Genomic DNA, 16,176 nt, shown 5'->3' with positions numbered 1-16,176 from the left:
CGAAAAAACGTTACACGGCGACGCAAAAAGTTTTATTGTATGCAAATACACACATACTCTAAGGCATGTCTGAGTAGCCACTAGTTGAAAGATCGGCAGCAGCCATCTTTTATTCCTTTCGGGATGGGGCAGCCTGCGGCTATTCAGAAAAAAAATAAGTTTTGTTCGGCAAATTAATGCATTTTAACGCGTACACGCCACTTTGAAGCGGTGAGTTCTTGTGGTTTTGTGTGTGGCGTCGCAGGACAGGCAGGTGAAGTGGGCGCAGCCCTAAAGCCGAGGTCTATTGGCGAAAAGGTGTCGAATTATAAATAACTATTTTCCTTTTGCTCGGCCCAATCATGCATAATCAGTGTGCACAAGTCATATGAGATGGGGAGCTATCGCGGTTTTCGTGACGTCGCGTGACAGACAGGCGAAGTGGGGGTTGTTCAAAGAAGTTTTTGACCAATCGCGGAGGGCTCATTGCAGAATTGGAACAGAAAAGTTTGGAATATCTTTACGTTACAGCGCCCTGTTCAACGATGTCAGAGCGATAATCGGGACGCATGGCGGCTGGCACGTTTGTCTCCTTTCAATCGCAAAGCAAGGTACATGCGCATTTAGTCTAGTAAACTTCACTTCAGTTTTTCAAATGTTACTGCCTAAGTTACACAATTCTGAGTCATTGCACTACAGCTTGCAAACAAAATTTTATATCGTAAAATAAAACACGTGTTTTTAACGCGGGCGCTTCTAATCCTCCCTTCCAAATTTTTAGAAAGAAAACAGTAATCTTAGGCTCGCGTATCAATATTTCAAGTACATTTTTTTTAAATGTTCACATTGGATTCGAATAAAGAATTTCACTATTCGCATCCTCCTATGCTAGAGGGACCTCTAAGAGGGAATACCGGCTAATATTTTTAGCTAATATACAATTAGAAAACTGCGTAGAAGAATTTCTAATATAAAAATACAAACAAGAGCATCATAAGTTAGGACCCAGGCCAAGTAGTAGCATAACACGTGTCATCGTATAGTACTTCGTAAAAACAGGTGATGATTTCTTGTGATAGCGAATAGAGCTTTTAGGCTCGCTAGCCATCCACACCACTTCTGGGGAAATAAATTTGAATTTCAATAGTCAAGGAAGCGGCTTTTTAAAATTTTTGTTGTCACCTCACTTTTCAATGCTTAGTGAAGAAAACATTTCTATATTTGTTGCTGCTCTTTGTTGCTGACTGATAGGTATTGCTTGTATGATGTACCGCTCCTATGCACAAATTCTAAATTAATATTTCGCTGATGTTTGCGCCATTCAAGTATTTTATTACTTGTGACCGGCGAACAAGGAAGAACAAATTGCGTTTCTTCCAATCCTAGTGCATGAAAGCACCAAATCCCGTGGTTTTACTGTAATTTACTAGATTGGTGATAAAACGTTCGCCTTCTTTTCTTTGTTGTTATTGCACTTGGATATGCAAATATAGTTATATGACAAAAAATATGAAATGATCAGTCAAGCAGGGAGGCTGATTTCCGCGAAGAATGGCTGTAGGCCATATTGTTGCAACGATTTTCAAGGATTATCCAACGTAAAACTGCGTGCCTGTTTTACATGTTCGGCTCGCTCAACTTGGTCGCCGCACACGTCATAAGCCTCGCTGGTTTCCTTATTACATACGTTTAGGGCAGCTGCACATTCGCCGACATTGTATCGGACAAGTCTGCACATCATCACCGTTGATAATGTTGTCATTATACGAGGCTTGTGTCATGATTGTGAGTGTGGTGATGACCCTTGCCGAAGCCTCCCTTCTGCGCGACCAGCCTGTCTTTGCTTAACAGGACAGCGTGCGAGCACATGGACACCCTCATCGTTTGCTGTCGGTCTGTCCAGCTGGTCTGGAAGGGCACAGCCCGGCCGTTCGCCGAGACGGTCTTTGTGGCTTCTGGCTTCGGGAAGCACCAGCACAGCGCTTGGCGGAAATACGATCTGAACCTGCGAACAATGTCGAAAATAAGCCCTGTGAGCAAAATGCTGCTCTAGCACAGGTGCGCTGTGCCATAACGAAAGCACGCGAACACAAGATGAACGAAGACTGAATCGAACCACTTCATCCTAACATCACTCACAAGAAATGGCGAAAATAAAACATTGTGAAAACATTGAAACATTACAAGTTGACAACAACTTTATAATTGACTCTATTGGGCTCAATCGAAGACCTTTCCAACAGATAGCATGAAAATATGTTATAATCTGCCTCTGACACGTTTAAGGCTTCGGGTGATAGAAATCTTGGCATACCAAAAAATAATGTTATAGGAAGATCGACAGCTCGGAAGTATAAAGGGTAACATTAAGCTGCAAGAAGCGTGATTATTCGTTTTCCGATTGAGCTGATGAGAGGGAATGAAACGCACGTCAAAGCCGGCTTACATAACTACCTTGATTTTTAAGCGCGTTCAAAAAGTGTCTTTCCTTGTGTCCTACATGCTGCCGCCTGTAATAGCTTCCAGTGTTTCAGTGAGAAAAGTGTTCGATATGCGGAGCACCGACTTCAGCTGTTAGGTTTGTAGACAAGTAGTATGCGCTGTGTGTACATGTTGGTCTAATTATGAACGCTCTATCGGTAGACGAGACTTATAGCCGGCTGAAAGGGAAGTAAGACGAGAGCCTGCAGCAGAATTGATAGTTGGGCTGGTTGGTACGAATTCATAGTGAAATAGCGCGCACAATCGACAAGGACACAGTTAAAGCGCTCGTGTGTCCCCCTTTACTGTGTCCTTGTCGATTGTGCGCGCTAAGTACTTCACTATGAAGGCGAGAGGTTCGTCGGATCTCAATTCAGTATATGAACAGCACTCTTGGTTTAAATTTCTCAGATACACTTTCCTTCGACTCTGATACAAGTTTCTTTGATGCCTTGATGGTTAGAAAAAATGTTTTTTCTCTCTCTCTTTAATGACTTGAAGTCAAATACAGCGGGGGTTATTCCCTCTACCGAATAAGAAACTATGGCTCAGCTTGTGGCACATAATTCTCCCTCAGCTTTATAGGCAATCCCCACGGTAGCTCAGCTGCCATGCAGCTGCCACGACCAACGTTGTGGGTTTTGTTTTTGGGTGAGTGGGCTGTATTTTGCTGGAAGTGTAAATCATATAAAGTTTAAATATATTAACCTGCCTGATATACTCATTGCGTGGGTTAAGCATTACTTGCAAGAGCGTGCTCAGTTCGTTTGAGTCGATGGGAACAATTCGAGCTATCTTCCTGTCACATCAGGCGCGTTCCAGGGCAGCGTTCTGGTACCTCTGTTGTTTTGCTTCATGTAAAGGACATTATGCAAAGGACATAGTAAAACAGGGAACACAAACCAGACTGTTCGCGGAATACTGTGTGCTATTTCATGAAGCCGTTTGTACTTGCGCCCAAAATAACTTGAACTCAAGTCCAGATGATATACTGAAATGGTGTCATGAATTTGGTGTGGTTGTTAACAGTGCAAAAAAAAAAAATCTGTCTATTTTCATACACACAATAAAAAACATTCATTCATACGTATAAACGGGATTAATGATCACTCAAACAGGTCAGCAAATATAAAGATCTGGATGTAACAGAAACTAGTAATCTTTCTTAGAACCTATAAATGTTTTTCGCCTTCTGTAAGATCTGCTTCTTACAGCACAGGCTTGTTAATTCCCCTTCGAGCCTGAAACATCTCAGTTATTTTACCTATATAAGACCTAAACTAGAATATCTTAGTCTTGTTTGGGATTGCTTTACTAAGTTATCAAGATACTTTAAGCTATCCAAAGACAGGCTGTTAGATTTATTTATTCTAAGCTTCATTTCCTGACTCACCGACTGCTGACAATATTGAAAAACTCGAATTACGTAGAAAAGTCTAAACTTTTCTTATTTGCTTATTGTAGTTAACTTAGCCATTGAAATCGTAATAGATAGATATCGAGCCCATTTCTTTCCCCTTATGCGTTAAAAGAAACTTAAAGGAAAGCGGCGAGACTCGTTCCTCCTTGTGTTCAATAAAGGGTTGAAAGCTAATCGAAAGTAAATGAATTGCCGTTTTATTTATGCGCTTCTTTTTTCGTTTTTTTATTCATGGTACCCTCAAGGGCCGAAGGCATTACAGAGGGGAGTGGGAAAACGGGAAGGATCACAATGAAATACGAAAAATAAACAATGTAGCATATTAGTAATTTTTAATTATACAAAACTATGTAATATCTTGCCTAATGGTTGTAAGTACGACCGATAATATCAACAATTACGGTTAATACCATGTTAACCCGTGTCGTCCTTAGTCGTTGGCAAGTACGGCAAGTAAATGAAATAACATGTTAATCATTCCTAATTATACAATGTTAGCTAATGCCTTACGAAAGAGTTAGTTGTCGGCAATAGATACAATTTCACATGGAAGGTTGTTCCACTGCCGTGATGATCTGGGAAAAAAAGATTGACTGAAAGTGTTAGTGTTGCCTGTTTGAAGTTCGACCTTATGGCGATGATCGAAGCGGCTCGACAGGTAATGTGGCTGAAAAATGAAGTTATTGTGAAGGGAGGAATCGTAATGAACTTTGTGAAACAGTGTCAAACGTGCTATTGCTATTGTTCTACGAGATGCAAGGGATTGAAGAGATAGATTGCCCTTCATTGATATTACGCTAGCGGTACGGTTATAATTTGAAAATATGAATCGGACAGAATTATTTTGGAAAAGCTCGAACTAAGAAATAAGGTTTTCATGGTACAAGTCCGAAACAGCTGCAGTGTATTCTAATTTAGGGATCACTGATGACTCGTGAAGTAATATTTTGAACGATGGTGGTGCTTTGGAAAACTGGTGCCATAAGTAACCAAGCATGCTATTAGCCTTACTTATTATGCACTCAGTGTGAAGGTTCCAGGTTAGTTTCGCTGTTACATGAACTCCTAAGTATTTGAGGTCAAAAGCCAATTGGAAAAATAAAATGTGGGCACGGTAACTGCTAGTGTCCCATGGTTCGGACAGCGAGGGCAGATGGTCCTCGCGTAACACCGTTTAATGAATTTCCATTCCAAATACGTGTGCAACGTGGGCTATGATGCGCCTGATTCCAGGTGCCCGTGCGGTAAAATATGGTGGTGATGGAAATCTCCATCCTGGGATTGCCGGGCATCTGGAAATGTCTCAGCCAAGGAGAGGCATCTGCAATGATCTTTAGATGTATGTTAAGAAAGGGCGATAATTACTCATAAATCACGATCATGATCACAATTATGATCATAAATTGCGGGGTCATTGCCCAGGTGAAGTAAAAACAAACATAGATCTACATGAATTAACTGGCGATAGGTTGTACGAACCTAATGAGAACCATAACACTTTGTAAACAGGTGCGCAGATGGGGAGGAAGTAGTGTTCGACCGCTGGAAAGTTACGCCACAACATTGATATGATTTAAACACTAATATCGGAAACCTCGTCCTTACTGTCATGGTGTGTGCACAGCCGCACGGCAACTGTAGGGAGATCAAAGGAGTAAGGAAAAGTAAATAAAATCGACAAAATAAAACAAATATCATGTAGAAAGAATTAAAAAAACAATGAATCTTTCATGGGTTTCGAACCCCAGAATACGACTGAGCCCCAGTGCTCTGGCGGGTTAGGCTCCCGCGGGTCGAGCAGCCCGGTCGTTGGGATATGGCGGCACAATAACAGGACGCGACCGTCCGACGGACGCCAGGACTGCGCCTCCGCGCCCCGGACGTCGTGTCTGAAACACGCGGGGCGAGCATGGGAGCACCTCCGGCGTGTCCGCTCGTGCTGCTACGCTAACGGCAGGCATTCCTGCTGCACGGCGTTACTCAGCGGACCGGAACCCCAGCAGGAACACATCCCTAGAGACGATGGCATGCGAGGCAAACCACGCTCGCCCATTTGGGCGGCCGATGGGGTTGCAAAATGCTGCCGCTCTCCTAAACCGCCGGAGGACCGGGCCAAAAAGAAAAGACATCTGGGATGTAGTGAAAACTAAAATTAAGAATAAAATTAAAGTTCGAAGATGTCGGTGACCATGATAACTACAGGCAAGTGAATACCATTTGAGGTGCGGAGCAGTGCGCTGCGGCCAGAGACGAAGCTGAGGACAGTACAGAAGACGACGCTCGCTGATGTCGCGCGGACTGTCTTTCATCTTTATGTCAGTGTATGCATTGTAAATGCCTCTAAATCTATTTAAACCTCTATTTCCCCACAAATTTTTTATACAGGTTGTGGGCTCTCCAAGACGTACGACGTATTTACGCTGGGGGGGCTACTTGGCTGTGTCGGCAATTCCAGCCCAAGGCGAGACTGCTTCGTGCACGTCGCCACCCGAGCCAGCCGTCATTGTGGCGCAACCGCGCGACCTAGGAAACTTTTCTAGCATGGATAATACTCACGTTGCAGATGGGCTTCAACTATACCAGCGCGTGAGCGCGAGCAATTACTGGGACCAGGCCGTCATTCTCGCTAGCCTGGCCTTTTACCTCGTGGGCGTCTGGGTTGAGGCCGACGTAGAAGAACCCGTCAGCTGGGACTTGTGCAAACGAAAGCTCACTGATTTGTTTTGTAACCCTGTTGGCCGCCACCGTTGCCGCGCAAAAAGACTTTGCGTGCCAAGTTCAGATTTGCACTGAGTCCTCTGTGACATATAACAAAGACGTGCTTGCACTTTGGCGCAAGGTGGACGAGAGGATGCGGGAAGGGGTAAAGGTCGTCCATATCCTCAAAGGAATCGCGGACGAAGCATTTCCTCTGCTAGTCTTCAAGAACTATTCGACAGCGCAAGACATCATGTTCAATGCCTCCGCTTCGAAGAAACCGGAAGCCGTCGCATTATCCACTACTTTCCTCGGCTTCCTAACACTGCTGCAACATTTACCTGCGAAAACCTCCGTCTCCCACCCGTGCCTGCTGCATCGGACAGTATTGTGCGCATCGTCCGCCGGGAGATCGAAGCTGCCTCGCCAGTTCTTCCCCAGGTTCGCACACCAGATAATTTCTATGCAGTAATATCCCTCCTCCAGACCGTTGTACAACAAGAATTTTCCCACATCGAACTTCAGCCACTTTGCCCAGTCAACAGACCCGACTACTGCTCACCCGGCATAACCGATCTACAACGAATTTCGTACGCTCGTCGTCGTTAGCGAAGCCCGGAAGAACGGCGTTCTTCTGATAACGGGCCTGTCTGCTTCTGCTGTGTATACCTTGGACGTATTTCCCGCCATTGTCACAATTCTTGGAACCCGAAGCCTTGGCCAAGCTTTCGAAATGCCTGGCGGCCACCTAGCAGCCCCGCCTGCCGACACACATCGAAGAAGACACCGCTCCAACATCGCTGCCCACACTACAATAGTGTTCCCCTTCGCCACACCCATGTCTTTCCCGCTCGCCTCTACTTCTTTGCTACCCATCTCCTTGATCTTGGCTTGTAGCGCGAAGTGAACACGGACACAGAAAGGAGCAGGACTGTCCGTGTTCACTTCGCGCTACAAGCCAAGATCATGTTACCGTACCAACTCGCCCAACTGTCTTCCTTTTGCATTACCCATCTCCTCCTTACTCCCGCCGCTCCTAGGAAAACTAACGAGGGGACCTCCGAGTGGCAAGTATGCCATGACATACTTGAAGAAAACAGCGCGACGAAGCCGCGGACTAAAAGAGGAACATGTACGACGGACAAGGCGCTCAAGTTCCTCTTTTAGTCCGCGTCTTCGTAGCGCTCTTTTGTTCAAGTATGCAAAACCAACTCGCCCACATCAAGCCTCCCATGCCATGACAACCCGACCCTAAATTCCTCTTCTTATACTGTCTGGCCATCACAGCATCATGAACGTGAACGCGGATGGTATATCTGTAATAGTACTGACTGACACAGGAGAACACATATCGATTATGAACTCGAACCTCCGTACGTGCGCAAAGGAAAGTCCTAAATCCTGCCCCGCACGCTATCGTACGCGCAGCTGATGGTGGACTCCAGCTGTTAGTAGGTGTTGCTTCCCGTGTTATTTTAGCAGGACGCCATTCGTATGTTTTGTTGCTCGTCGTGGAGCAGTGCCCACACGAAATCCTTTTAGGCCTTGATTTTCTGTCGACACATTCGGCCGTTATAGGCTGCTCTGCGTGTGTTGTCCAACTCGACCTACCGCATGCCGTTGCCCCGATTAACTTCACTTACCTCACCGAGCCGTGACGTATTTGCCGTTTCACTCGAAGCACCTGTCGCCGACGGTCATTACGTCGTGTCGCCCAAAGCCACCGTCCTCCTGTCGCAGAACGTCACATTCCCACGCACGTTCGTCCGTATAAAAGACAATGCCACCTGTCTTCCTATGCCACATTTCGGCCTCTGCCCTCAAGTGCTACCTCAGGGCATATATCTTGCAACTTTCGCCTCGACTTGCGACTACCATATTTCTGTCTGAACTGGTGATACTACGTCACCAACCTCTGTTGGTTCGGGCCCTACAAGCCGAGCATTAGAACCTCTCACGACATTGATCACTTCTAACCTTCCGGCCCGCCATGCGGACACATTTCGTTGCCTTCTCGCTTCGCACTGGGATGCTTTAGATCGCAAAGACCAGCAGCTCGATCAAACGTCCGTTGTGAAACATCGGATACACACGGGCGACGCCAGCCCGATTCACCGTCGGCCCTACCACGTATCCCCTACTGAGCGCCAAGTCACAAAGAAGGAAGCCGACAAGGTGCTTGTCGGAGATATCATTGAGCCTTCTTGTAACCATTGGGCTTCCCCGGTCGTGCTCGTCAGAAACAACGATGACTACGGGCGCTTCTGTGTCGACTATCGCCATCTCAACAAAGTAGCAAAAAGAGACGTGTATCCGCTGCCGCAGATAGATGGCGCCCTCGATTGTTTATATGGTGGAAATATTTTTCTTCGGCAGACCTTCACTCTGGGTGCTAGCACATTGCAGCTGACGACGTGGACCGTGAAAAGACCGCTTTTATCGCACCTGATGGCCTCTATCAGTCTAAAGTGATGCCGTTCGCCTAGTGTAATGCCCCGGCTACATTTTAGCACATGATAGACGCTCTCCTTCACGGTTTTAAGTGGCCAATCTGCATATGCTACCTCGATGACGATATCGTATTTGTCTCAACTTCTGCCGCGCACCTCAACCGCCTTTCGAATATTTTTTCTGTTTCACGCAAGGCTAGGCTTCAGCTGAATTCATCAAAATGTCCCTCCTGTCACCTGCAACTTAGTATGTTCGGACACTTCGTAGATTTTTCTGGCGTCTGTCGCGGTCCCAAGAAAGTCCGCGCCATGAAAAACTTCATCGTGCCGACCTGTGCAAACGACGTTCGTAGCTTTGTGGGCCTCAGCTCATACTTGCACCGGTTTGTACGCAATTTCGCTAGCGTTGAACGTCTTCTCACAGAGCTTCTCAAGTAAGGCACGCATTTTTTCTGGGGTCCGGAACAAGCTACCGCCTTCGCTGAGCTTACCGTGCCGGTCCCTTCATCACCAGTTCTCGTACATTTTGACGTGTGCCGCTCAAATGAAAGTTCGCACCGATACCAGCTGCCACGAAATCCACACTGTCTTGACTCCTCGCCAGCAAAGTTGCGACTGTGTTATTGCGTACGCTAGCCGTGTTCTGTCCCAAGTGGAGCGCAAGCACTCCTTACTGAACGCGAGTGCTTTGACGGCGTTTGGGCTGTTGGTAAATTTCGCCCCTACTTGTACGGCAGGCCATTGACAGTTCACCGATATCATGCCTTAAGCTGGCTCTCATCCCTAAAGGATCATACTGGACATCTCGGTCGGTGGACTCTGCGACTCCAGGAGTACTCACACACAGTTGTGCATAAGTGCGGCCGATTGCATGAAGTCGCTGATTGCTAGTCCCGCCATTCAGTTGACCCACCGGAGCTTCCCGACAGCTGCTAGTATACCTATGTGTTGTCGCTTACTGTGTTTCATAAGATCTGTGGTGAGAAACGACGTGAGCACTACTAGCGAGATATCATTCTCCAGCTGACTTCTGAGACACCTTCCCCTTCTCCGCGTGTGTTTGCGCTGCAGGATGACGTATTGCACCATTACAACATGCAGCCTGACCGTCCTGAACTGCTCTTAGTTATTTTTACCCACATGTGTCAAACTGTCCTCGCACAGCTACAGGTTGTTCCTATAGCAGATCACCTCGGAGTCGCTCGGACGTATGGCTGTGTTTGGCATCGCTTCTTTTGGCCCGGTATTTATCGCTCCGTCGGCGGTTACGTCGCTTCCTGTGAACAATGTCAGCGCCACAAGAAACGAGCAGCACTCCCAGCTCACCGCCTTCAAAACCTTGACGTACCATCGGAGCCATTCTTTAGACTTGGTCTTGTTCTTGTTGGCTCTTTTCTGCTATCTGCCTTCTGAAGTGAGCGAATAGCAGTCGCTACCAACTACACTGCCCGATACGCGATCACTCAGGCTTCCCCAACGAGCTGTGGAACCGATGTCACGGACTTTCTCAAAGAGGTTATACTTCACGATGGCGCTCCTCAACAGCTCCTCACGGACGGGGGCCGCTATTTCATATCAAAGTTTGTCCAGGACCTATTGCGCTCCTGTGCTACAAAAGACAAGTTGACAACGGTATTCCACCCTTATGCCAACGGCCTCACAGAGCGTCCTAATAGAACTCTGAAACACATGTTTGTTATCTATATTTCTGCCGATCATCGTGACTGGAACGTCGCTCTGTGCTTTGTAACATTTACTTATAATTCTTCCCGGCATGACCCTGCAGGTTTCTCTCCATTTTATATCTTGCATGGAAGAAAGCCCATGCTACAATTTGACAAGCTCCATCAAGCCGTTCTTTATATGTCGTCAGAATGCGCCTGTAACACCACCTTCAGATCTGCAGAGGCATGCCAGATTGCCCGCCTGCGCCTTACCGCTTCGCAGGAAAAGCTACGACGCTTCTATAATGGCCGTCAACGCGATGCGCACTTCAATCCTGGTGATATGGTCCTTGGTTGGACGCCGTCACGACGTATGGGCCTTTGCGAGAAGTTTATTTCGCCTTACTCTGGCCCTTACCGTGTCTTGCGCCAAGTGACCGACGTGGCATATGAAATCACGCCTCTCGATTACAACACGTCTCGACGTTGCACCGATGTCGTCCATGTCACCCGCATTAAGCGATACCAGACGGACAATCATGCGAGCACCGGGATGGCGCCTTCGCTGCCGGCGGCCATGTTACCAACCACAGCCAGAGGCAAAACTGAGGACAGTACAGAAGTCGACGACGCTCGCTGATGTCGCGCGGACTGTCTTCCATCTTGCATGTCAGTGAATGCTTTGTAAATACCTGTTAATATATTTCAACCTGTGTTTTCCCCGTAACAATACTTATATCCTTTCACCATAAGACATACAAGACATCATGAAACCCATGCTTTAACTCCGCATTTCGCTAAAACTAACATTTCCATCTTTTCTGAGCATTATATCCGAGTGCAACCGGCTAACTGAGCCTTACAACTTACATGTAGATTAGAACCTTGTTTATTCTGCCTTGTACAATGTATTAGCGTCATATTTCACCTCTATCTTGCACCTTGTTTGCATATTGTTACGCGTGCCTGTCCTGCTCGGACCACATTTTTTCTACAGGATATAATAAATGCCTAATATATAAATCTGTCACCGTACTTATACAAAGTGCATGTTGAGAGGAACCCAAGGAAGTGCAAACTATTGTATGGATAATCTTGTTCCCACGTGTATTGTATTTGTGTACCTTGCCGTATTTTTGCCATTGTTGTTCCGCAATCTGTACCCTCTCCCATCTACAATGCTTACGCGTTCGAGGGTACATGGAATACATAAATTATATATTCATTAGTCTGAAGCTTCCGGTCACGGTTAACAGGCCAATGTTGGCTTTTAGGCGGTAATCCTGAATGAGCTTATCAGCCTTCAGCATTCTGGAGTAAATAATGCTACGAGTGAATGCATTCGAAGTATCGAAGCATGCTCACCTTTTGTTCATGCAGTAGTACACGATGGGGTTGCACATCGCATGGGACATGGCGAGCCAGTACATTGCCAGGTACACGTGCTGGATGTGGTCCAGGTATGCCACGTGCGGGTTGTGCGAAACGTACACGAAGTATGCGTTGTAGGGAAGCCAGCTCACACTGAACAAGGTCACCACGGCTATCAACATACGCACGACCTGCATCAAACGGAAGGACAAATGAAAGCAGAATCAGTGTATGTAAATCATTCGGACGATGATGTGCATTCTCAAAAGAAGCGTCAATCACTAATATTCATGCATGAATACATTTAAATACAGTTTTACTCCGTTAGCGTGCTTTTCTTGAGATGCGTTAACAAATCATTAACCTTTTTTCTTTGTGTACACATTTCCGCAAAAGAACTTGCCACAGTTATCAGTGCCTTGTTGCGTCGCTTCTGTTTTGAGGAGCTTTTGTGTCCGCTTGGTGTTCATTTTATCTGGTCTTTTCTTCCCGAATATACATTAGAGCATTTCTTTAGTTTTCTTAACGCTTTCTGCTTACCCTTTCCCTCTTTGCACAGTTAGATTGGCTATATTTTTTTTCGTACGGTTTCTATAAGTTCCTTTTAACCATTTCGGCCGTGGTGTCCTATAAAAAAGACACGAAGAGAAATTGTTTTATATCATGACGCAAACAGTTAACAAACTCAGAAAAGAATTTGAGCTATTTTTCATACATCTCTGCCAGCATAGGAGACATTTTATTCGTCTTTGTCTTCATCAGAAAGCACTAGCCTTCAAAAGAATGTGGCGAAAGGCATGAAAGACGACTGCAGGTGGTATCCACGTCATTTAATAATATTTTGCTCCATGTCTACCGTCTAAATGGCGATCATAATTTTATGTGTTGTTGCTGATGCGCTTCGAGGTTTATTGATATTAGGAAATTTTGCCTCGCTTTGCGTATATCCCAAGGTCGGCTGCATTGTGACTGGCGACGAGGAAGCGGCAGGGCGTTCTTTAGCTCATCGGCAGCGCTCTGCCAGCAGCGTGCATTTTTGCCGCCACCCGATGGGAGCCGACCCTGTTCACCGAACGCACGCTTGAAAGCAGCACGATACCACTGCGCAAGCGCTCCATCACGTGGTTTTTTTTCATATTTCGCGGGCTTTCTTTGCAACCCGGAAAAAAGGACTGCGGGAGACGTATTGTAAAGGAAAGAACTCGATCGGTGGTTTCTGAAGGTGCTCTACAAACCTGCGAATCATACTTGGGCTCCCCAGCCAATAATTAAAAAGATGGGTAACTTAATTAATTATTCAGTTATGGGGAAAACAAAAAATTGTCTGAGTTACTATAGGCTATTCGGAATGGTATGCGTTTGGGTAAATTCTCTTCCTACGCGCGTCTCATCTTTAAATTCTTGGCTCAAGTTATGTGGGACACCCAGTATATATGACATGACGCCATATCTTATACTGATGGGGTACTCCGCATATAATATAATCCGTTCCTCTTTAACGTATATATAAACGATCTCGTCCATATTTCCAAGAAGGCTGAATTTATAATATATGCCGACGACACTAGTTTATTTTTATCTGGAAACTCATCGAATGAACTCCTCTTTGAAGCGAACGTCATATTGGAAAGCCTCCATAACTGGTCACATGTAAACAGTTTAAAGATTAATCATAATAAAACAAAGGCGGTTATTTTCGTTCGATAAATCGGAAAGTAACCATATCAATCCCACTGCTTATTGGAGACTACGCTATCGAAATCGTAAGCAAATATAAATCTCTTGGCGTAATATTTGATGAACATCTTAAATGGGCTAATCACTTCCGTCATCTTGCTTTAAGCTTGTCGAAATCTTTAGGAGCTCTTTCACGAGGTCGCGACTTGTTTCCCGTGAAAGTTAAAAAATTAATATATCATTCATTATTTCACTCTCAAGTAAGCTACTGCCATCTTGTGTGGGGAACTGCGGCTCGCGTGCATCTAAACCAACTACTACTTCTGCAAAAAAAAGCAATCCGCATAGTTTCTGGCTGAGATTACCTAGCTCATACCAGACCACTGTTTATTAAACATGCAATATCTCCCATTCATCATCTAGTGTCATTTACCATTCTTCGCGCCTTGAATAACTTGAGCTTACCTCGGGCTAAGTTCATAATCCAACTCTCATCGGTGACACAAACGCACACTCATACAAGCACCAGACGCAAAGAGAAATGGCATCTACCCCAACTTCGCACAACGTATGGCTCCCAAATGTTGCATTTCCTGGTTCCGAACACCCTTAACACAAACAAATGGTACACAGAAAATATGAACCTAAACAGAAAAACAATTGTTCAGCAATTTTTTGAGCATGTGGTGGGTTCAAACCCAAATTAGGCTAATAGTGTTTTTTTTTTTTCGCCATTGTATAAAAAGAAATGCTCCTATGTATTGTTTGAACTTGATATATTATGTCGTAGTGTTGAAATGCAATTACGTTTTACTCCTTCTGTTTCTGCTATACCGCTGTATTATGCATTTTTGTTACTTCTCAGTGCATTGTATATTTGAATTTTTACTTTGTATTGCATTAAGTTTAATTGTAATTCTGCATTGTGTATGGTTCTTTGATTCATGATGTATGTCAAGTTGTACTTTTTTTTCCCTTCACTGCTGCCATTTTGTAAATGGGCCCCGGACCCCGTCAAGCTGCTTCAAGGCAGCTTTTTGTCCCCGGCCTTTTTCTCTTGGAGAAATAAATGAATCTTGAATCTATTGAATCTTGAATCTATAATATTGTGGTGTTTCTTAGGCGGTAGTAGATACATACAAAACGATGAAAAGGAAATTCCACATGTTAAAAAATTCCAGTGCTGAAAGTGTTAAGTTATCGCATTTTTGTCCTCTCCCACACCTGTTATGGTCTCTCCAGGAGCTGCAGTATGTGTAAATAACTAAATAAATAAATAAATTTGATCATTAATTATACTATAATAATTATTTACTATAATTATTTAATAGCAGCGCAAGTCCGCACGGCGTTGTAAATACAGTACAAATCGTATCTTCTTCAAACAACAATGTCACATTTTCTCATAACCTGACAGTTCATGTATTCATGTATGTATTCATTTATTCATGTCATCATTCATGTATGAAAACGTACATCAGGAACTCGCATTAAATAATTATTAGCTGACTTTAATTATCATCAGACAACGTGTTCTGCCTTAATAACGTTCCTACAAAAATAAAGGTTCCCATCTTCGTCTTGTACCGTGTTTTACAATTTTTCCACGCCACATAAGAACTACATCAATTTTTATGAAAATTAAAATTATTTCAAGCGATACTATCAAATTTCCGGAGTCCCCCACTACGGCGTGCCTCATAATCAGATGATGGTTTTGGCATGTGAAATCCATAATTTAATAATTACGTTTTTAATGCGTAAGCATTCTTTAGCGAGTACCCCAGCCCTGTCACCCGGAAATTGTAATGCCTTTGATCTGCACAAAAATGCGTAATTTGTAAACGTAAGGCATTTAATCATTATAACAGCGTAAACAGAGATGATTGGTAGCTTTATAAGCGATAAGGAACGCTTTAAACTTGGGGATGAGCCAAGTTGAAATCTGGGGATGGACCAATTTGAAATTTATTGGTGGGCCAAATGAAATTTGGGGGTATGCTTACGCATACTTAGTCAACTCCAGTGCCGTTTCTCTATTATTTTTCGGCTCTTGAATTTGCTTTGAATTAGGCTGCTAGGAACGCATGAGTGGGTGACGATTATTATTTGGTTTTCTCACGGATACAGGCAACGTACAGGGGGTGTTCACGTGATCGAGCAAGCTTGTTCGCACTGAAATTGCACAATCGTCCCATTCAGGTTCACATTGAGAAGGCAAACGCGTGGACATACGATGCACTGGCGACTAATTCATTACTGGAAGGCATGCTGAATATAATACCTGCGGTGCACATGTGCGCACAGGCAAGAAAAAAAAGCCAAGCACAGAGGGATGTGCCGCGAACAGTACTATATCAGGTGCACAAAATAAAGCATCTTTTCGTGTGGCAGAAAAAAAAAATTCTGCAGTACAGAACTCGCCCCCCAAGCTCCT

General features: G+C 44.7%; 1 protein-coding gene across 1 annotated transcript in view; it reads right to left on the bottom strand.

The window, feature by feature from the left end:
* LOC126516660 (tachykinin-like peptides receptor 86C) overlaps nt 1-16,176 on the bottom strand; it is a 162,993-nt gene that overhangs the window by 11,562 nt on the left and 135,255 nt on the right. The window contains exon 4 of the mRNA XM_072289680.1: nt 12,057-12,253. Coding sequence (XP_072145781.1) covers nt 12,057-12,253 — 197 coding nt within the window. The remainder of the gene's footprint in view (nt 1-12,056; nt 12,254-16,176) is intronic.

The sequence above is a fragment of the Dermacentor andersoni genome, chromosome 1, assembly GCF_023375885.2.
Source record: "Dermacentor andersoni chromosome 1, qqDerAnde1_hic_scaffold, whole genome shotgun sequence".
NCBI lineage: Eukaryota > Metazoa > Arthropoda > Arachnida > Ixodida > Ixodidae > Dermacentor > Dermacentor andersoni.
The sequence above is the reverse complement of the archived record's forward strand: the minus strand, read 5'-3'. Positions and strand labels throughout refer to the sequence as shown.